This window comes from Myripristis murdjan, chromosome 20 (genome assembly GCF_902150065.1).
Source record: "Myripristis murdjan chromosome 20, fMyrMur1.1, whole genome shotgun sequence".
Taxonomy (NCBI): domain Eukaryota; kingdom Metazoa; phylum Chordata; class Actinopteri; order Holocentriformes; family Holocentridae; genus Myripristis; species Myripristis murdjan.
Genome location: NC_043999.1, coordinates 20,773,682 through 20,797,030, shown reverse-complemented (window position 1 = coordinate 20,797,030; position 23,349 = coordinate 20,773,682). Strand labels below are relative to the sequence as shown.

Below are 23,349 nucleotides of genomic sequence, written 5' to 3'. Positions count from 1 at the left end.
TGGGCTAGTTTGCGTGTTGTTATGACTACAGTTGGAGGGTAGGTTGCAAAGCCTTCTTTAAATATGAAAAGAAAAAAATCATCACGAGTAAGTTGTTGCCTGTTTCACTTGCAAGAGAAAAAAAAAAAAACACACATTTTCCCACATGATCATAGTCAAGTCGTCTATGAGGTGTAATATACCGCACGTCCTGAAAATGTGTTTTTCATCTGGGAGTACAAGAGAAAAGGAAAAAGAAAAACGAAACTTACAGAGTGGTGCTGTGAGTATTTGGCACTTGACATTACCCGCCCACGCACTGCCCTACAGCACTTCCTCTGTTTACTTCCTTGAAAGCGTCAGTAGCCGTGACGCGTCAGTCCGCAGCGCTTCACTTCTCCGGCAGTCAGCGTTGGACGCCACAGACGCATCATGGACAGAGCGCAGTCAGGTTAAGCTGTCAACACAAAACATCGAAGTAAGTAAATCCATGTCTTTTTCTTTTCCCTCACTCTTGTGTAATCAGTGATCCACATGCATGTAAGATAGAAATAAGTAATAATCTGTATTCATCCTAACAAGAAAACAATATCTCAGTATTATACTGGGTAAAAAAGCTACTTACATATCTGATGTGATCGGTTGTGTTATACTGGTGGAATTTATATGGCAGATCTGTGGTCTCCTGGCTGCTGTGAGATGTTTTTAATTTCGCTATAATTTATATAGGAACTATTACAGCTGTTTCCTATGGCCAGTTGAGGATGCATAATGTGTAGCTACACATTTTGACAAAATGTGCCCTTGCATTACAAGATCACTGTGGTGACATTTCTCCCTTAATATGACTGTAGAACCCAGCTCATTGCCCTTTATCTGCCTCTCAGGGTTAAATGATAATGACATTCAACAGTGGGCTATTTGTTTAGGTTTATTTTTTTTTTCTCTGAGGAATTGAAAAACTTGACAGAGCATGTGATTACGATTTACATGCAATAATTTGTGCATGCCGTTTCCCTTTCATAGCCCATTAAAGGTTATAAATTTGTTTGTCTGTCAACAATCTTATCAGGAGTCTGGGTGTTGTATTGCTCTGAAACCCAGCTGAGGCTGCCCTGGGGGCTTCCCACACTGCTGTGAAACTCCCTTCATGTGCTTGGAAAAGAGTTTCACAAGCCCCTCCCTTGCCTCTTTAACAAGCTGTACCACTAGGCTTTACTGTTGTTGTGTATCCGGCTCTGCCCACATTGATTGGTCAGGATGTTTCAGTTGTTACCTGACTCATCATGAGTTCTCTGTTAGTCTGTGGAAAAAAAAAACTGACCAAATGTTGGACTCTCCCATGTTTCATTGCAGATCTTGGAGTGCTTGTAAAGAATCAAAATGGAGTACAAATATGATAACGGAATAGAACTCTTGTTGGCTCACATGAATATAGAGGACATCATCGACGCTGTGGAGACTCTCTATCACATTGAGGAAGAGGAGGAAGGGGAAGAGGGCGGCTCTTTGTTTGAAGAAGAAGGTCTCTCCCAGGAGGAGATGGATGAGAACGAGGAGGCGGGGGATTCTGGGGATTTGCTGGGCTCAGGGAGTCAGCAAAACGGTCACGGCGGCGGGGTTGGCGGCGTCAGGTACGGGACGGTGGCAGACGTCCTGTCCTTTGTCAACCTCATCTCCAACATGCAGCCGGCCGCCCTGAAGCGCCTGCCTGAGGAGATGGGAGTCCTGCTGAGCAAGGTGAGCGCTTGTTGCCGTGTTTTCTGCCTCAGTGGTGTCCCCGTAAGAAGGGCATAAAGACAGCACTGAAAGTTCATCCGTCTCAGCACTCTTTTCACCATGTTTGTTTTGATAAACTCCATCATGCTCAGAACAACTTGTTTTTCTTGTTTGCAGAAGCACATGGCCGTCAAGAATGGTCGTTACCAGATTGATATGGATGTGGTCCTGTTTCCATGGAAGCTGACCTACAAGAATCCCGGCTCTGGCCTCGTGCCCAAAGGCTCCTTTGGGAAAGTCCACTTGGCTCAGGACACCAAAACCAGGAAGAGAATGGCATGCAAACTGGTAGGTCCAGCTGAGCAATGATCGGAATGCGAGCTGCAAGGATTTCTCGAAACTCAGGGCCTACGTGCCAAATATTTATTTTGCCAAGTGCCCTTGTTTACGAGAAATCGCCGCTGTGTTTGAATAGTGAATGTTCAAGCCAACATGCCTTTTAATGTTTGCCCTGAACACACACTCATAATGCGCTGTACAAAGGAGGAAGAAGAAGCATTTCTCTGCAGCCTTCTTACAAAACTGCCCAAGGTAGCTGAAAGAATGGAAACTTAACAGAAACTCCCCACTGCAACACTTCTATATATTTGACAGCGGTGAATTTTGATATTTCTAAAAACTTTACCTTATTGAAAAATATTCACCCTCTTAGTTTATAATTGTGTATGCCTTTGATTTAAGTGGGACACTAGGAAATCCTGGCACACTTTCACTAGAAGTTGAATAATACCGTTTCTTCCCATTGTTCTCTTATCAGGGTGATCCAGTTTTCTGTACCTGGGGAGGGGCAAGGTCTATTTTGTGTTTCCTATAATGGAAAATATTAGCGCCCAAGGCAGGAGTGGTTTCCTGGCCTTGTAATATCACAGAATGTCCAGTGTTTGCAGTGCAGCCCTGGAAAGGAGAACATTTACAGTAAAGAAAGTAACGGCTGATGGACTGGATAGCTGAACCTCACCTATCCTCTAAGTGCATGTGCTTCTTATTGACTTCGTGTGGAGATCTGTGATGATGCATTCACGGTGATGTGATTCTCCTCAGATCCCCATGGAGAACTTTAAAGCTGCCGATGTGGAGATCCAGGCTCGGTTCCGTCACGAGAACATCGCTGAGCTGTACGGTGCCCTGTTTTGGGACCAGACCGTCCACCTGTTCATGGAGGCCGGCGAAGGCGGCTCGGTGCTGGAGAAGCTGGACAGCTGCGGGCCCATGAGGGAGTTTGAGATCATCTGGGTGACCAAGCAGGTTCTACGGGGCCTGGAACACCTCCACTCCCACAACATCATCCACCACGATATCAAACGTAAGCACAGGAGACAAGCGTGCTCTTTTTCTTTTCCACCTTTGGTGCTTGACTCTAATGACAGGTTCATGGTGTTAGTGGGATCATGGTGTAATTAGCTCAGGAATATATGTGACGCAGGTCTTCCTTCACTTTACGTCAAAGGCAAGACTGATGAAGCCTAGTTCTTTAGAATAGTTCTTGCAAGAACCTTAATTGTCTGGCAGGAAAGAGTTCAATCAGTCAACACACAGCCACAGACCAATCAAACCACAGACACAAGACACAGGCAACCTTACACAATACATTTTACAGAATATTGAGGGAGTTTCAGTTGTCTGTGCAAGTTTTGTGAGCAGGAAGCTGCGGTGTGCACAGGCAAACAGGTCACACTGGCAAACTCTGGTAACCACCGACAGCTTGCTGGAACACAGGAAGGTGGTCACGTTGAGTTGGCACCGTGGACACGTTATTTAAGGGTTAGCGTTAGTATGACTGAGATTCACTTACAATCAGTCGGACCACAGCAGCTGAGGCATCAAAGCATTCTCCAGAGCTGTCTGTCTTCAAGTTATGACCTAAAGGCTGTTTGGCGTCTGGAAATTCCAGCTCGGTCCTCCCTGTTTCCCATGCTCCCTCCTTTTAAAGAAGGGTTAAATGTAGTGTAGTGAGAGGCGAATGAATTACGACAATGGCCAGCTTTGTGGCCTGGAAGCCTGGCGTGGTGCTGCGGTCCTCAGCGCTTCCTGCCTCCAGTCATAATATGCAGTTTTACCTCAGGGAGGTAATGAAGCAGAAGGGCGAGGTTTCAGAAAAGGCCTGCCCTCAAATTCTCCCTGAAATTCCTCGCTAAAAGGCTTTTCGCGTGCTTGTTTGACTTTCGCAGTTGCTGCTTTGAAGTCTCCAGCGCCCTTTTTGTCCAGTTGACTTTAAACCAAAGCAACCACAGTGCAAATCTGCTATAACGACAGTACGGCATCTGTGAATTCACCACTTGTGCTGATGTTCAACAGTGCTTATTTCCTCAAAATATACTGCAGATTTACTGGCACAAACTATGCTTCTGCAACACCAATGAAAACTGACTCTCCTTTCCTATTTCCTTTATTTCCTCCTCAGCCAGCAACATTGTCCTGATGTCAGACAAGGCAGTGCTGGTAGACTTTGGCCTGGCAGTGCAGATGACAGAGGAATTATACACTCCCAGAGACTTAAGAGGAACAGAGGTAAGGAAAAATCCCAGATACTTGCTGTTGTTTCAACATTCATGCTCAGCACAGTCACATTATTTACAAGATTCTGCACTGAAAATTTAGAGTGTAGGTTTAGATGTAGTGTGTGTATAGATGGCCCCGCCAAGAATCAAACCCAGTTAACTCAGTATGGCTCATGGCCTCCTAATTACCTTCTCTTGTCTTCACTGTTTTTTTATCTTTGAACTTGAGTAGGTGTGATTACTTCTAGGAATAGCAACTGTCTTCTGGTTGATGACTCAGGTTTACATGCCTGCAGGGATTAAAAACAAAAAAAAAAAAAGAAGTTTGTCTTGACTTGTCAGTACTTGTCTGTCATTTTATCAAAACAGCCTGCATCTAATGAATGGTGAGCATTAGTGTGCAGGAAAGTGCACCAAACTGACCTGATAGATACAAAAAGTTTCTAGTGGTTATCAAGTGTTTGCAGATATTTTAATTCACACATGGGGAAATTCAGGTGAACACAAGGGCTTTCTGAGGAGCCTTTTCTCTCATCCCGCTTCTTCGTTGTCCCCCTGTTTTGACCTCTGTGCGTGTGTGTGTGTGTGTGTGTGTGTGTACATGCGGCCTTGGCCTCTTGTGGCTTGGCTGGTGGAAAGTCCCAGGGCAGACACCCAGGAGTAATAATAAGAGAGTCAGGGTTAGCAAACAGACAGTTAGAAATACTGAGCTGCACTGGCTGACATTAACATGGAAGATTGGACTGGAATTTCCGAGAGGGAGGAAGGGAGAGAGAGTGAGCGAGCGAGAGAGAGAGAGAGAGAGAGAGGGAGGGAGAGGGAGGGAGATGAACCGTGGTTGTGTGCTTACTGTTTCACACTCCAAGGGCCAATGCACTTCCGCAGTGCCGCATTTAAAAAAAGAAAGTGCTACCTGAGATGTGTGATTTTCTCCTGATTTTCTGCTGTCCAAAAAACTCGCTTTGCAATTTTATATCTTACTGATGTGATGTTTCCCTTATTTTGCCCTAGATGCATATGAGCCCAGAGGTGGTTCTGTGTCGAGGTCACAGCACCAAGACCGACATCTACAGCCTGGGCACCACCATCATCCACATGCAGACTGGTAGCCCCCCCTGGGTCAGGAGATATCCACGTACCGCCTATCCATCCTACCTCTACATTGTAAGTACACACTTACTGTACAATAGAATGGACTGTGCATGCTTTAAATGAATCAATGTATTTTCTCTCCTAGATGCTTTATTGTGTGTGTGCACTTTATATTTTTGCTTGGAAGGAAAAAGCCTCTCACTGGTAGCCTGGTAGTCAGATGTTGACACAGCAAACACAAAACCCCAGTCATTATTCACTCACACTCAAAGCGAATGGCTCATCATGTGAGATGAAGCCAAGGTGGACAACATCCTGTGTCTTGATGCACTCCCAAAAGTGACATACTTTTCCATGACCTTGTTCTGCTTTTCCACAGCCTGCGTTATCATGAGATAGAGCAGGGCTAACGTGACTCTCTGCAGCACATGCCCTTCAGGCCCACTTACTTATTTAGTCAGTCACTACTTCCGTTTTGTTCTATAAGAGGTTTTCCATGACATGGGCTCTCAATTTCATGAAGTCCTGTTTCTGTTTTTCAACTCGCTCAAGCCTTTAGTTTTGGTATTCACTTCCTCTTGAAACTTCTGCCACAGACAAGTGCTGTTTAGAGCTGTAACTCACTTCTACATGCTGTGTTTTGTTGCCTCTCTGTGTTCCCTTTTCACCGCAGGAACTTGTTACACAAGCCAGGGCACACTGACACTGAGAAAAAGAAATTCCACATCGACAGTTATTGTTCCTTCAGTGCAAGCCTCTGCTTTTTGGCCAGTGTCACTGCAACTTGCGCTTCTCGCCCTCATGTTGTTGTTATCTTGCAGCTTTTTTTTTTGATGCTGACTTTCCTGTGATCTTCCTCCCACCAGATTCACAAGCAGGCCCCACCCCTGGAGGACATAGCGGAGGACTGCAGCCCAGTCATGCGCACCTTCCTGGGGCGCGCCCTCGAGAGGAACCCTGCTCAGCGCAGCTCAGCCTCAGAGCTGCTAAAGGACGAGGCCATCAACCCCCCCAGGGAGGACCAGCCGCGCTGCTGGAGCCTGGACTCAGCCCTGTATGAGGCAAACCACCCCATGCTGCGCCAGCACAGCCAGCAGCCGGACACCACACAGGGTAAGCGACCACCGAAATGTCTTCACACTCAGTTGCCGGCACACATGCTCTCCAATATGGTTGCAGAATTCATGCACTCACATCTTGCCTGTGTTTTCTGCAGAATCCTCCCTGTACTCTGAGGACTCCGGGCACCTGAAGAGGAAAGGCTCCCTGTACATTGACCTGGGGGCCGTGGCAGACTATTACAAGCTCGTGAGAGGGCCCCCTGCCTCAGAGTATGGCTAACACTGGACCAGTTCCCCATTAATGTGGCTGAACCGTCACTGTAGCCAACTCTTAATTTAAGCTGGCAATGTGTGTTCGTATGGCTCACTCTTCAGTGGTGGAGGACCGATCGTTCAGACAGGTTGACATCTGTCAGTGACGTGGCTTGTTGATGACGTATGAATGTTAAACAAGATTCAGGATGACTTGTAATGAATGACGAGAGCTGCCTCGATGTTTTGAAGTGGACTGATGTCTTACGGGTGACATCTCAGCCGTCTCGACAACACTGCGGGACAGTGGTCGAAAGAGATGTCTCGTCCAGAGTCTTTGTATTGCATTAGCTATTGGTGTTTTCATCTTGGAATGTCTCATGGGATGTCTTGTACATAATTTATTGCAATGTAATAGTAAACAAATTAGCAAAACAAGTGTATGCTGTTCATGTTGGTTTCTTGTGTAAATATGCCTCATAGGCCTTCGGGGCTGAGACAGAATTCCTCCTTTTTTATCATTAAAAACTGTAAGAGATGTGTAACAGTGCATTATACAAACATGAGTGTTTGATATGTAGTTCGTTATGGACTTCTGAATCTTAATTCCTGTGGAATGTCAGTACCACTATCATAGCAATTGCTATGCAAATTACACTTTTCTGGATTGCATGTGATCACTGCATTTTCTTGTTTTGTACATCCTCTGAGATGAAACCTACGTGTGCTTTCCACTAAACAACTTATACTTTTGTTTTGATCTATTATGACTGTAGAAAGTGGCAACTGTTTAATCTAAATGTGTCAGTGACTCATTGTGCTATACTGTCAATAAATGGAGAAAAAAAAAAAAGGCACCGTTTGTGTTTTTTCATATTTCTTAAGTTTGCAAATCAGTTTTGGTTCGACCAAAAAAGGGCAACAAAACCTAAAGTATTTTACTATGTTATGTTTAATCTCTGTCTTCTCTCTCCTTCAGCGGCTTGCTCTGATAAATGTCCTGACTATTAGCTCTGAACATGTGACAGCAACACAGTTCACACTCAATTATTTGTGCAAATGATGGAGCTAGGGCAGTTATTTTAGATGTATGACTGACACAATTGATTAATGTCTCAGCATTGTGTCTGAGACATTCATATTAACACATTAACATTAATGGGCAACAAGGGGGTTTTCTGCTTCAATTTTCTCATCGTTTCCAACTCTTAAGTGGGACTCTGCACGTACTGGTTTTTGATAAAGAGATAACTGTTAACATCACTGATGACTATTAATGGAAAGGACAGCAGAGAGCTTTGTTCCAAGTAAACTGAGATATGACACTTCCATGGCGACTTAAGAGTGGGCGGGGAAACTCAAGCTGGTCTCTCTCTGTCTCTCTGTCGGTCTGACAGGAAAGAGCACACTCTGAAACAAGCCCCATATTTAGCGCAGGTAAACCAAACTACTGCAGCACTGTGAAGCAGCCTACACCATACAATCTAAAATTCCTTTCAAATGTATTATGTGTAGAAAATTTCATAGCACAAAATAAAATCCAAATTAGAGCAATGCAAATTCAGGATTTGCCTCTTCAATATATATTGTTGGTGCCCAACAGTTTTATTGATATGTAATGTTTCACAATATGTGTGATTGATAACAGAGCAATAAAAACAGTCAAAACTCCCAAAGTAGCACTTCATTGGAAGAGGAGTTGTGGGCTTTACTGGATTCCCCATCCAGACAGTCTGACAACACCTACACAAGATAACATTAATGATTCAACCTTTAGTGAGGATGACTACATTTTTCTTATCTGTTGTCTTCAGTTATGATCAGCATCTGCTGCTCATTATGCATCAGGGAAGCCCAAGTGGTTCCAAGTGTGAACTCTGGTTCATATCTGTGGCTCAAGCCTACTCTTCCTCTTTCAAATATGATCACATGTGAGTGGGCGGTGCTTTGGAGTTGCCTTTTGTCATGAGCTCTTATCAGACACAAACTGCCAAAACCAAATTTATTGGGCCACCTCCTGTGAATATGACAGCCTGATACCGCCATCTGCTGGAAAAAAACAGACATCTCTCTCTGTGTCCCTTCCTCATCTTGGTCTCAAGCCTTCAGGGCTCTTTCTCATCTGATTTTAATGTAGAAGTCAATAAAGGAACTGGAATGAGATACTAGAGACTGTAGCCTACTCTATCATTTATTATCATTTTATCTAAACTGATGGGAGGAAGAAAGTGTTCATCATCAGCTCATCTGTCACACCTTGGGGATATTCACCTTCTGGGCCATGTGACATTTAGGAGGTGGATGTTTTAAAGGAATACTCCAACATTTTGAGTAAAATACTCTTGATCTGACTTAGCTAGACCGAGACAAGATGTTTGATACCATTTTCACATCTGTGTGTCCAGTGGTGCGTTGAGTCATTAGCTGAGCTCTGTCGAAGTGAAAAAATAAACCTTACAGCAACTCTGAAGCTGTCTTATTTACACAGTGTATCCTGTGTATTTGAAATATACATGAAGGATTTTTTTTTCTGTATAAACCAGAGTCATTTTGGGAGAAGGTAGATGGTTTAATTTAATGGAAAAAAAAAAAAAAACAGCAATCAAACACAATACTTTTTATTTGAGCTAAAGACTTTTCATGAGCTTTTCAGTACAGTCAGGTTACCTTGTCAGATCACCTGTCATCAAAGCACTTAACGATCCTGGTAAACAAATGAGCATATCAAGGCCAGGCTGACAGTTCACACAAAAATCACTACAGACGATACTGGGTAACACTTAACAACAAAGTTCTCAAACTAATCGTTCCCTTGTATTGCTGTGTGTTAGTGGATGTATTAACTGCGAAGGATCTATCAGTAATTCTGCATTTACTGCTCTTACTGTTTAGCCAATTACTGAGGGGTGTACTACGAAGCAGGTTTAGTGGGTTAGCGAAGTATGTTGAGTCTAAAGCCAGGCTTTCCTGTATCACGAAGGTGGCCCCCTTTTAACTCCGCTAGATCACCATGGTAACTTCTGCTAAGTTTAACCCCGTCCGGCTATAAAAGTGGCGCTATCTCACCCAGGTGAAATTACAAAGTAATTTTTGTCCGGTAACACATATGCGCAATGCAGGTCTACTATTAGTGGTGCACAGACTTCACGTTTGTTAGAAATATTCCGTTGTATCACAGACTTTGTTATAGTAGCCTACTTTTTTTTTTTTTTTAAAGGAAACCCTTTATATTATAACGGTGACTGTCACGGCATCCGAATGTGATGATTGGACGGGAGCAGCCCATGGTGATTCAAACGCACTCCAAACGCCACTTATTCCGATTTAGAAAAAAAGTTAACAAAAAAGGAGCAAACAAACATCAACAGAAATGGCTCCATAATTCTAGTTAAACTTCAAATGTAACGAACAATTATCTGAAACTACTGACAAGTAGCTCTAAGCAGCGTAAATAGTGGTCAAAATGGTCATGTAACCATGGTAACCACCGCCTGCTCCATCCGACCCTGCTAGACTCACCCACACACACCTTCAGTCACCTGACTTAACCTCAGGCTTTACCTCCAATTCCTAGGCAACACTCCCATAAAGCTACTGAAGTTACATATTTCTAAACTAAAATTCATAATACTGAATGAATTGCAGCAATTATTTAAAATGGCTATAACAGTGACAGAATCCCCAACCTTTGTGCTTCCTTTGAAATTAATTGCCAGCTCTCCTCTCTCGCCTTATGTGCGGTCACGGTGTTGCTCTTAGCGTTAATTTTATTTGTGAAATTTTTATAGCTTTCCATGAGGACAAGCTGCTCCTCTTGCGTGAAATATGCAGCCCGTTAACGGTCCATTTTTCGCGGAAGTAGAATCATATGACGTCAAAACGCCCCCTTTTCTGTGAACGCGCACAGAGCACAAAGCTGACAGCCGGACTTAATTAACAAACCTTGATGATAACCACCGTCGTGATACCACTTAACTTTGACTGGAGCTTTAGGTTTTGTTGACCCTGATAGTGAACACAAAGCCTGGGTATGTTGAGCCTCCTTCATAGTACAGCCCTATGGCTATTCTTTTTAATTTCTTGTTAACCTGGAATGAATAACAATGCCTGCTTTACATGAGTACTGGGTTGTATCCTAATTCCTTCCGAGATATAAAGTTTATGCGATGGCCGGGAATCGAACCCGGGTCAACTGCTTGGAAGGCAGCTATGCTCACCACTATACCACCATCGCTAACGATAAGAAACACTTGCAGCACACTCAGCACTTTCTGTCAGGAATTCCACTGGGAAAAGAGGAGGGACAAGAGGAGGAGAGAGAGGAGGAGAAAGAGGAGGTACTGCAGCAGCAAGCAAACACCACAGACCAAAGAGAGGGGAGGAGAGAGAAGGGAAGAAAGTGGCAGCACTCTGCTTTTGATCTAATGATTTTACTACCACTAGTAATTTCATAAACTGAGCTTCTAAAACCAGCTTCAGCACTAATGGCCAGCAGCAGCCAATCAAACGCCTCTCAGTCTCAAGTGCTCAGTGGGCCGATTCAAGTCAGTGACGCTTAACTTTGCATTGGAAAATCTGACAGAATACAGTCTGTGTGCGGCTGTACAGGCAATCTTCAGAATCAAAGAATATGTCACTGCTTTGTTGCCTGACTGTCCCTGCACTGTGTCTCCTGAGCTGATATACACCACAGAGCATTTCAAGCAACTCAGCTGCTCCAAATCAGAGAGATAGCAGTCGTCAGCAGGACTCTGAACTGTGCCAGCAGACTACAATAGATTTGTAGTCCACTGATCCACAACAATTCCATGTATAACAATACAGCGAACTGCATGATGCTTGGACAAAGGCATGGAAGTTTCTCATTTTTCTGAGCTGCTGACTGGACTGTTTCAAATAACCCCAGATACAAACTCCACTTATGTGACTGTTGGTATTTTGTGTGATTGAGACAGATGGGAAGGCCTTCGAGGCTCTCTGACCCCATTCCACCTGGCTTTAAAATGCATCTGGACTGATCCCACTGCAGTCCACATGCACTTATCCACAAAAACATCCAGGCCTAAAAGCATCCAAAACACAGTGCGGACAGATTCAAATCCAACGGCACTGTGGCTGCTAGTTGGCCAGGAAATGTCTCTCCAAGCCACAGAAGTAATGTCTTCTCCCAAAACATAACGCATGGTTGAAAAATAGGCCTACGTTGAGAGGAGGAGGAGAGAAAGCCTAGAGGAAGGGCAGTTGGGTTTCTGTCTGTCTGTATTTTTGATAACAAGTGTAATGTGGACACATCACATCTGGATACACGTCACATGAGAGGCCAGAGGCCTGTATCACGAAGCTGGATTAAGGGGTTAGCGAGATAACTTCAGGCTCAACTCCGGATTTTCTGTATCACAAAGCTGGTTCACCTCTGATCGGGATAGAAAACCTGTCCTAATCCTATCCTGAACGCTAGCCTGCTACGGGGCAGGCTAACTTTCAGGATAGGATTGAATCCTACATAAAGCACCGCCCCCTGGCCAATCAACTGTTTGCCAAACCGTGGCCTGACCAATCATTGACGATCCCATTGAACAACGAGTCCAAATAAGGAGAGCATTACGGCATTAAAGGATTTTCCTTGACCGGCCATATCCGTAACATTTTGCCGACAACTCTCTGTATGAGAGAGAGGCTGTAATATTAATGTGAAGAAGCACTTCAGCCTGGCTAACAGCTGCCTGCTGTACAGAGCTGACACTCTGTGGGAGAGGAAAACAGAAATGAGAAATCGTTTCTGTTTTTTTTTTTTTTTTTTTTTTTTTTTTTTTTTTGTTTTAATTTGATAATTAAAAGTATTTTTTAGAGGCGTTTCACAACATTTTAGGGACATTTAAAATGGCTCAATTAATCAGCTCTAAATATTTTTGGGGGGCAAATTATTCCTGGGTGAGAGAATGGGCCAGATTGACAGCTCGCTGATGCAAATATGAAAAAGGATCATTTGTACCCTTCATTCAAGAGGGCGAGTCGGCATTTATAGTTGCCTTTTTTCCTGTTCAATCGCAGCTCAGTATCTGATTTTATTCAGGCTGTCAACCTGATGCACTGACTGACGTGATTAATTTTTGGCGTCCGCTTCATTTTATTATAGCCTGTATAATAAATGGCAATAAATAAATGTAGCCTATAATAAAATTACAAACTTACAAAATGTAATGATATTCTTGTGTTTTTGTGTTTTTACTTGGTCCCACGTTCTTTTAACCCTTGAGGGATTACACCTGGACGAATTAAATATCTCTCATACACGCAGCACATCTGTGCAGTGCAGTGCAGTGAGTTCATAGGTTTCAGCGTCAGATGTGGACTTAAGCCACTGATGTGCAATTTGCGCATTTAGTCGGCAACTCGTTGCCAAGCATTCTGCCTTCTCTTCGCGGCAGCCGCGGCGTTCGATTTAGTGTGTAGATGTTTTTCCTCCTCATACTTTTCCAGTAGGCTATAACATGCCTCACCTCCGCCGTGAAACACGCTGTGCTTTTTTCCTTATCGCTCATGTTTGTGATTGGTCGGCTGCCTCAGACTCCGCCCCTTATACGTGCGCGTTCACGGCTCCTGATGAGGCAAACCTGGATCGAATGAGCGAGTTGATAACCAGCGTCGTGATACCGCTTATCCTTGATCACCATGATCTCGATTAGTGTATCCGGACAGGTCTGGCTAATCCAGCGAAAACTAAGCTTGCTTCGTGATACAGGCCTCTGGTGTAAATTGGATCTCTGTTGGTCCAACGCAGTCAAGCCAGCAGGGCCAAACGTTTCACATCTTGATGAAAATAGTCTGTCGAGGCCAGCAGGACTCCAACATGTGCGGGGACACCCCAAAAGAGTTTGTGATTCATTACCTGAACCACTTGGCCACAACACACATTCAGTGTCTGTGTGCAGCGTGCCACTCTTACACAGGTGAAACACAACCTTGACTGTAGTTTGCTGATGTTGTCCTTGATGTTTTCCACATTGCAATAAATGAAAAGCATGCAGTATTTCACTTGAAAAACAAAAGAGTTGACAAAAAGGTAAAGATTGTAATGCAGACACCTCTTCCCTCCTCAAGTGTTTTCAGCTTTGCTTTGTACGGTTTGACAAGCAACACTCTAACTCTTTAGGGCCTGGACACACCAAGCGCTGATCGAGGCCGATGGTCAGATCGCTCGGCTAAAAGTTGGTCATGAACACAGAGGACTGCAGCCAACAGGCACCTGAGTGAGAGGAAATAACTCTCTGCACCAGCAGGGGGCAGGAGTCTTTCAAAAAGTACAGAAGATAGTACAGAAGATCAAAGACCAAACTGGCCTCAGTCTTCATTTTCACTTTCACTTTTTTTTCTGAATGAATGGAGAACATGTGTGTTGAGTTGCAGCTGGTACTGTCGTTGTCGGCCCAAAACTCTTTTGCTTGTGGATGAAAGTTTGCCTCCCACAGCTCTTTGTGGTTAGCTAGCTTGCTACATGCAAGGTGTTAGGGTTAGGGTTAGCTGCATGGTGTGGGACACACTGCACGAGCTCCAGACAGTCACAGGACACAGGCTTGGTGTGTGAGGGGCTTTTCTATCCCAGGAGGAATACCTCACAAACTCATGACTGAATTTGTTGTAAGTCCTCCATCATGGTGACATTTCTAGTGCTTACCTCTGTCTAAACATGCAATCATACAGTGCTGATGTATGAAAACAGGTCTTGAACTTCTCACTACTGAAACACCTTTACCATGCCATGATATGGAGGAGAGTCTCCATCAGCTCATGCCTAATTTGTGGAACTGTCAGTAAAACAAGGACATTAACAGAGACAGTCAGGAGGACAGAGGTAGGTGTGTGTGTGTGTGTGTGTGTTCTTATGAATCTGTGCTTCAAACAGCTAAAAATTCCATTAAGTCCAATAACAAGAAGCACTTCAGTTCCCTACTTTCTCCAACTTTTCTCCTTAATAATATGCACATTTGTCTCTCAGATCATCTAAAAGAGGCTAACTGGTGTAAAGTATCTGTCCTATACTGCTCTGGACTTGTGGTGTCCACAAAAATGTGGCTCCACACGCTGACAGAAAGACAGACTGACGGACAGAGGAAATCAAAAACATCATCACAAAGACATAATGTCCCACATATCATGAGCTGTGCTGCTGGGACTTTACAAACACACACCTCAAAGTTATTTTTTGCCACAGTTTGAAAACAAAGATGCTAATTTTAGGATTAGGGTGCTGTGTGTATCAGGTCTGCTCTGTTCAAAGAGTCAGTTCATCCAGAGTACAATCCTCAAAGCATAAAACAAAACAAAAGAGCGTTTATCAGTCTAATCTCATTTATCACTGATCCATTTGACTCCCTGGACATCTGAATGGAAATGACACTACAGAAGAGTTTTTCCTCAAAGGATAGAAATTCACTTTGTGGTGCTTCATATTCACATATTTGTATTATTGAGAAGACAGAAAATAAATGTAGGATCTCTGCTGGATTGGGGAAAAATGAATCTTAATGTAAATGTGCAGGAACTAGATGATATGGAGAACCTGGAAATGAGAGAGGAAGAATTAGAGGAGAGACAAAAAGGTTTCTGCGATGGCCGGGAATCGAACCCGGGTCAACTGCTTGGAAGGCAGCTATGCTCACCACTATACCACCATCGCTGACAGGAAAACAAACCCTGCAGCAGAGAGAGAGCAGCGTCTGTGAGGAATTCAGTCCTAGCAGAACAGGGGGGAGGAGGGGGGAGCACTTCTCTACTGGTGACGAACTGCAGAGCAAAGTCAGAAGAAGAGAAGAGAGCAGAGCACAAGACGTTCAGTCAGACGGCTTCACCTGGAGCTCTGACTGCCCTGGACCTCATGAAATGTAAAAGTACCAGTGACTTTAGAAACTGTGCTTCTAAAAGTGACTCAACACCAGAGACTGAAATGCTTTCTGGGATCATTGTGGCCTGATATTAAGAGTGGCTGGCCATTTCATCATTTTGACTGTCAACATTTCAGGGACTGATTCAGGAGCCAATGCACGGCAACAAAGCCTCCAGTTTTTGATTCTTACCTCAAAAACTTCCAAAAGAAAACAATCTTGTCAGTGAGACTTGAGCTAATGTACGTTATGGACACCAGGTAAAATGTCAAGTCACTGACTCACAGACAACAGATCAACCCAATCATTCATCTTTTATTTGTGACTCATAAACTGGTGTTCATGCAGCCACGTTGTCAGTAGTGGAAGAAAAACGGCTTTTTCACTATTAGCAAGTAACCAGATAACTTGAAAAACTGTCCCGGAATATCTTCTGAAAATATTATTAGAAAGTGTCATCAGGAGTGACTGAATCAACAGTTTTATTGATATGTAATGTATCACAATATGTGTGATAGATAACAGAGCAATAAAAACAGTCAAAACTCCCAAAGTAGCACTTCACTGGAAGAGGAGTTGTGGGCTTTACTGGATTCCCCATCCAGACAGTCTGACAACACATACACAAGATAACATTAATGATTCAACCTTTAGTGAGGATGACTACATTTTTCTTATCTGTTGTCTTCAGTTATGATCAGCATCTGCTGCTCATTATGCATCAGGGAAGCCCAAGTGGTTCCAAGTGTGAACTCTTGTTCATATCTGTGGCTCAAGCCTACTCTTCCTCTTTCAAATATGATCACATGTGAGTGGGCGGTGCTTTGGAGTTGCCTTTTGACTTTTGTCATGAGCTCTTATCAGACACAAACTGCCAAAACCAAATTTATTGGGCCTCCTCCTGTGAATATGACAGCCTGATACCGCCATCTGCTGGAAAAAAACAGACATCTCTCTGTTTTTTCCTTTCTCATCTTTGTCTCAAGCCTTCAGGGCTCTTTCTCATCTCTGATTTTAATAATAATGATGTTTCCTTGAAAGTACCACATTAAAATTCAAATGTTTGCAAGGACTTTCACCACCCATATGCACCCTGATTACAGACAAAATAAGTGGGATGAGAAATTTGACGGTTGGTTCTTACCTGTCAACCCACTGCTAGCTGGCCTTTGACACCACACAGGACAGGATCGTGCAGTTTTCATTCATAATGGATGACATAGTGCCTGATGCGAGCACAACCTTCCGGGCCACCTTGCAGGTGTGGTCAGCGCTTATGATCTGCCCAAGAAGAAGCAGAGTGTGCGGGACTTCCTGCTTGTGGTACTCCTGAATGAGGCAGTCAACCAGGTAGTGGGTTGTGACTGTTACCTTGTAATAGCCATGCACATCACCATACCGACCAAATGGAGCAGGAGTATTTGCTCTCACTGCCCCTGTGATGGTCTGTCGGTCTTAATAGTGGTAAGCCAGGTGTGCATACTCATACCTAACTGATTGGCCATCACCATAACATATCATTGGGAGACTCTGCTGTGCACTGAAGCTCATCCATCACGGTCTTACATATGGCCTTCTTCTGCATCAGAAAAGCTGGGAAAATGTTGTGGAACTGACTTGGCAGCGTGTCTGTCGGCTGGAGTTTGTCTGTAAACACATGACAGTATGTAATACAGGCTGTACCAATAATGACATGAGGTCGTCCAACTCCTGAGGAGACAACGCAGGGATTCGGACAGCTGTGCAGACATGGCAGAGAGTAGCTGTTCTGGACTCCCTCCATAATGGTGTGCTCTGGTTTCCAAATGAAGAAAGGATGAAGCTCAAAGCACACTATTCAGACAAATGAATCAGGCCACCTCCACATGACCTACAGGAGCTTTTATGACATCCTGTTCTAAATTCATAGGCATTAATAGGGAGTTGGTACCTCTTTGCTGCTATAATAGCTTTAACTCTTCTGGCTATCTACAAGATTTTGGAGTATGTCTGTGGGAATTTTTTGCCCAGTTACCAAAGAGCATCTGGGAGGTCAGACACTGGTTTTGGACAAGAAGGTCTGCATGAAAGTTGTGCAGCAAGACATCACAGTAAGGAAATTGTTGCAAGTATTCATAATTTCCTCAAACATAAACCCTGATGGAGATGCCGGGGATTGAACCCGGGGCCTCATACATGCAAAGCATGCGCTCTACCACTGAGCTACATCCCCCTGCTGATGGGACAGAAGGGACAGCACTTGGGATGTCACAAGAACTGATACTGCCAATATCATGACCATGGCAAATTTCATCAAACCTTGCAGTAGCAGTTTCTAATGCAGTATCAGTAGTACTGCCTGGTACTGCATTTGTGAGTAACTGTGCACCAGCTGCTAACATAAGAAAACACACAGAGCAACAACAAAGATGACGAGTGGTCTTCCTCCTGCTCCCCCTGAGCTGCAAACTAACAAAAAACTCAGCGACTGTAACTTTACCTGGTCTGCCACTTGGCGGCTGAGTTGCTGTGGTTCCTAAACTCTTCCACTTTGCAATAACACCACTGAGGAGGGAAGACACAGACATTCAAACACAAGTGGGCAGGCAAGATGCATGTTAACCAGGAGCCTGTACCATAAAGCTGGATTAATATACCCGGGGTTTCTCTTAGTTATCTGGCTTCACCAGACGTCTGCAATCCGGATTTCCGGCACCATAAAACCGGCTATCAACTCGCTAATTCAACCCAGGCTTTTCCAATCTAGATCTGTGCGCGCTCACATAAAAAGGGCGGTGTTTGCTGCATGCGACCAATGTATGTGTGTGAAGCAGAGAGACTATACATTTGTTCTCATGTAATCCATTTTACATTGCATCAGTTGACATTAAATGAAACAGGAGTAGACTGATATGGACTGACTGCAGAGTGGCACTGATTTTATTTTCTACAGTTTTCTGTGTCCTTGGGGAGACATCATGAGGAGAGGGATTGGAGCAGCCAGTGAAGGAAGCGGCGCACCCGTGACTTCTGGGTTTCCTTGACCTCTGAAACATCAAAGAGCAAAGAGCAAAGTCAGTGCCTGAACCTTTCTTGATGGAAGTCAGCCACAGTGTGAGCAGTCCTGAGACTCAAGTCAGAGAGAAGAGCTCCTACCTGATGTGGTGCTGGACAGGTGGTCTGGTCCTCCTGCTCTGCAGTGCTGGCAGCAGCTTCGGCAGGGGGGGTCAGAGGCTCCAGAGGAGCTGAATCCTTCAGGTTGTGCCCATCACTCAAACCTCGATCATGGGAGATGGTGGACTTTATATTAAGAGCGGAGTCCATTTCTGGATTGGAGGTGGTGTCCCTTTCCAGGCCAGGCTCACTTACAACTGTGTCATGAGAGATGGTGGGGTTGAGAGGAGAGTCCATTTCTGGGGTGGAGGTGCTGTGCTCCAGGCTGGACTCCTCGCTCCAACCTTCATCATGGAGGCTGGAGGAGTCATCAGCTTCATCCCCTACAGCTGGCTGGGAGGAAGTATGCAGTTCCTCCTGAAAGGAAGACAAGCTGTCTTAATTTTTGGCAAATAAAATGGCTAGTTTGGAGAGTTTTTTTTTTTTTTTTTTTTTTTTACGTTACATTGTCTTATACTGCTACTCTATGATTCATGTGAGCACACCCTCTTACCGCTTTGTGTTTTGGGAGCTCAAACATGGCAGAAACCTCGTGGACTGTGGTGGCAACAATGATGTCCAGCACCTCTGAGCTGAAGCGGTTCAGCTGCCCCACCAGAACGTCAGGGATGTAGCTCTGTCTGACCTCCTGGATGGAGAGGGCCTTCTCATCCCTGATGGAGCAGCTGAAGGGGACCTGACGCTCTGTGGATGTCAGACAGGAGGGCAGCTGGTCCAGAACAGCTCTTCTTACTCCCACAGCCAGGGGGCTCAGCTGCGCAGAGGGCATGATGCACGAGAGGCTTGGAGGATGGAGCCAGAAGCCCTGCAGCATTTTAGGGACGACCGCCATCACAACCTCCTGAGGGCCGAGGAGGCAGGAGACGGGCCCCTGCTGCTTGCTCTGCTCCAGGCTCCTCATGGCTTCTTTAGCCAGCCTCATGATGTGAGGCTCTCTGCAGAATACACACATTCAGGAGAAGGTGAAACACACTTCATCACCACATGCTATCAATGTGTACTTTAAATGAGAACTTATTACAGATGAATGTGACTCACTGATAACAGGGACTGTCTGCTTCTGGTGAGTTGAGCACCATCCGGGCCTCATACTCAATGTCCCTCATCTTCATGTTGACATTAACACGCCATGTCTGAAACACAAGTGAGATGGATCATTCAGACTGAAGCTACTTACAGGCTAAATAGTATTATGTGACCATTTCCTCCAAACTGAGTCTCTTCTTGATAATGGTCTTACCAGCATGAGGACAGGCTGGACAATGTCAGCATCGTGGTCCTCGAGAGCAAACCTCCACAAGCTTTACATAAGAAAACAAAGAGAGAGGTTTTCTTTACTTTTGCTCTATTGCCTGCTCATGAGAAACAGAATAAGTCAGCATGAGCAGAGTTAATGACAGATGTAGTGGTGGAGTGTGTGTGTGTCTCACCGCTCCCTGAGAGTGTTCTTGCTCTGCTCCACCAGCGAGTCGGTCATGTCCTCGGCTGTCAGATGGGACAGGGGGAAAAAATAAAGAAAAAAATAAACAAAGACATGCTTGTCACTTCCGGTGCCGAGTCACATGACATGTTGGGGGGGGGCGCATCTCAGGGTCAGAGGAGTCATTGGGCTTTCACATAGCACATGCACGGCGCAGACCTCGGCCGGCGCAGCCATTCAGTTTCTGGTACCTGGTACCTGGTTTCCTCTAAGATGACAATGCTCGGCCCCGCAGAGCGGGGTTTATCAGAGACTACCTCCAGAATTTGGGAGTGGAGAGGATGGCATGGCCTGCCAGCAGTCCTGACCTCAACCCCATTGAACACTTGTGGGATCAGCTTGGGCGTGCTGTTTGTGTCAGAGTGACCAACACAACCACGTTGGCTGACTTGCAACAAATGCTGGTTGAAGAATGGGATGCCATCCCACAGCAGTGTGTGAGCAGGGGACAGGGCTTTCAGCATGGCAGCCCCCACACTTTGGAACGCTCTCCCAGCTGAGCTCCGCAAAGCCCCATTTCTGGACACCTTTAAAAAAACTCCTGAAAACCCACTTCTTCAACCTAGCCTATAGCCTCTAGCTTCTGCTATGTCTTTGTCTACTGTGTTGTCTGTGTTTTCTGTTCAATCTGTGTAAAGCGTCCTTGGGTTTCTTGAAAGGCGCTATACAAATTTAAGTTGTTATTATTATTATTATCATCATCATCATCATCATCATTATTGTTACTATACAGCCAAAATCACTGTTCACGTCCTTTAATGTCCCAGGAGGGGAAGTTGTTTCCCCGTGTTAGTGCCCAGTGAGCTGCTCTCTGCGCTGCATCAGGCACTCCAGGATGAAGCTGCTGAAGAGTTCATGCTGACAAAGACCTCACGCTGCTTGTCTTTTGTTTTCTTTTGCAGCAGGCTGGTCCAACCATAACTGTGGAAACGGATGGCCATCCATCTGTGTGAGGAGAAGCCATACGTGCTGATCATGACGACAGAGTGCAGCTGTGAATATTTTGCAGAAAAACTGATCAGCTCAGGCTGTGATGCAGGAAGCCCTCGTGGTATAATCTTGGCTCATGAACTTACAAATCGCTAGAAGGAGGAAAGGGAAGGGTGAGCGGCTCCTGTTGCAGCTGCTGAGTGGAATTCATGTTTAGCTGCTTGTAAGATTTCAAATATCAACAGTGAGAAAATACAGAACAGCTCATTGTTTTGTATGGTGTGTTGAAAAGAAACGGGAAAAGAAAATGTTGCTTCATTTGATGGTGCTGCAAAATCAGAGCTGTGACATGATGAAACAAGTGCAAATGTGTTTTTTAGGGGTTCAAACCTGTGCGGCTGAAACCCTTTTGTTGTTGCTTTGGTTTATTATTATTATATCTTCTTCAGAAATATTTTCACAAATTCCTGTGAGATGGTAAATGGTACATGTGAAATTTTGTACATTGACTGGAAGTTGTGTGCAAGTGCTGCCAAACAAATTTGACCGCAATCAGCCTGATGGGGACGTTATAATTAGAGGTCAAAATTTTGAACTTCAAAAATTCATAAGTCCTAATCCCTTTTCTTCCCCGTTGAGATGCTGGTTTGAACTTCAGCACATCATCTTGACCATGTCTACATGCCTAAATGCACTGAGCTGCTGCCATGTGATTGGCTGATTAGACATCTGTCTTAACGAGTAGCTGAACAAGTGTCCCTAATATAGTGGCCAGAACAAAATTCATCATATATATATACATACACTTAGTATGTATATATATATTATGTATTTTTTAAGTATAATTAGTGGCCAGGCAGCCTAAGCTGCCAGGTCCCTCTTGTATTCCTGTGTGTTCTTCATTTTCTTCTTCTTCTTCTTTTGTTTCTTTCTTTCTTCTGAGGAAGTCCTACTTCCCATGCATGAAAACTCACCAAACTTTGCACAAAGGTCCAGTCCAATGTCAGATTTCCTCAGCTGCCAACACAAGCCAATAGTCCTGATGGTGGCGCTACAGCAAGCCTCTAAATTTCAAAACTTTGAAAATTTATAATAAATCAACCACGTGCTACAGCTTTGCAACTTTCACCAAAATGTAGCCCCAATACCGAAGAAACCTTTGTACACTTTACACTTAAACATCAGTTTTTCACTTATGGAGCAAATCAATCATTGTTAAAAACTAATTACCAACATCTCCATGCTGTCTAGACGCAAGATGTGTATTTTCAGAATTTTTAACATTATATATGAATATTTTTATAGTGATGTAATTATGTGGGCTGCTTCTGTATTTTACGGTTTAATACCTGTTAGGATTAAACACGTTCTCTTTCTTGTTGAAGCCATTTGTTTAGTTTCCTCAAAGTAATTAATTCATCCAGTGTCATTAATGTACAGCATGAGCTTACTATGAATGATGAACTGTGTTAAAAGAAACGGTTACGCTCTAAGGAACATAAGGCCTAGCATTCATGATCGTAGTTCAGTGCAATAATGAAATGAAATTACATTTTTACATTTACATAAACCTTTATTTTCACACAAACAGTCAAGGTGGTTGAATCGTGTTCCCATTGTAAGGACATAATTATTAAAACTGAAACCTCACGAGCAGCGAGCTACATGTCCAGACGAAGCTGCATTAGCATGGAAGTTTGTTTACACCGGCATACGCTGCGCAAACCACTTCCGGCGGAAATGAAGTGCATTTTTGTAGGGTAATGGCGCCCCCCGGGGTTTGGTGCGTAAACTTGTCTATTACCTTGTGTTTGTATTTATAGTCCACGTTTCCCTTTGTCCTGTGCCAGTTTGTCTTGTGTCGTCTCGCCAAGTGAACCACACCAGCTCTTGTCAGGTTGCCATTGATCCATTCTTGAATTTTTGCACTTTTGCCTAGTTTTTTAGTTGCTACTTTGTCTTGCCTTGTTTTTTCCTGTTATCTAGCATTTCTTGTATGAGTGATTTTCTGTTGTTACTTTGCTTCATTAAAAGACAGTTTATTCTACCTCTTGTCTGGAATCATGCATTTGGGTTCTCGTTTATGTATGCTCGGTGGTTTTGTATTTTACATGATTTGTTTTCTAAATCAGCAGATATTTTGATGGCATGGCCCTTAAGTAGGAGGCAAACGTCACATATTGAGCAACCTAAACAGTTCAACCCCTTCGATAGCTCAGCTGGTAGAGCGGAGGACTGTAGAG

The 23,349-nt window shown here is 44.2% G+C and overlaps 1 protein-coding gene and 4 non-coding genes across 5 annotated transcripts in view; 2 read left to right on the top strand and 3 right to left on the bottom strand.

The window, feature by feature from the left end:
• Positions 1-322: 322 nt before the first annotated feature.
• map3k8 (mitogen-activated protein kinase kinase kinase 8) lies at positions 323-6,805 on the top strand. Its single transcript, XM_030078770.1, has 8 exons — positions 323-457; positions 1,336-1,719; positions 1,876-2,046; positions 2,800-3,061; positions 4,160-4,266; positions 5,268-5,420; positions 6,215-6,461; positions 6,565-6,805. The coding sequence occupies exons 2-8, from the start codon at positions 1,363-1,365 to the stop codon at positions 6,687-6,689; spliced, it is 1,422 nt and encodes a 473-aa protein (XP_029934630.1). The 5' UTR covers positions 323-457; positions 1,336-1,362; the 3' UTR covers positions 6,690-6,805.
• Positions 6,806-10,823: 4,018 nt separating this feature from the next.
• trnag-ucc (transfer RNA glycine (anticodon UCC)) lies at positions 10,824-10,895 on the bottom strand. The gene has a single exon. It is a non-coding gene; the product is annotated as a tRNA-Gly (tRNA).
• A 4,371-nt stretch (positions 10,896-15,266) lies between these two features.
• trnag-ucc (transfer RNA glycine (anticodon UCC)) lies at positions 15,267-15,338 on the bottom strand. Its single transcript has one exon. It is a non-coding gene; the product is annotated as a tRNA-Gly (tRNA).
• A 2,345-nt stretch (positions 15,339-17,683) lies between these two features.
• On the bottom strand, positions 17,684-17,755 carry trnaa-ugc (transfer RNA alanine (anticodon UGC)). Its single transcript has one exon. It is a non-coding gene; the product is annotated as a tRNA-Ala (tRNA).
• A 5,555-nt stretch (positions 17,756-23,310) lies between these two features.
• Positions 23,311-23,349, top strand: part of trnay-gua (transfer RNA tyrosine (anticodon GUA)) — an 89-nt gene continuing 50 nt past the window's right edge. The window contains exon 1 of the tRNA in view: positions 23,311-23,347. This is a non-coding gene — a tRNA (tRNA-Tyr). The remainder of the gene's footprint in view (positions 23,348-23,349) is intronic.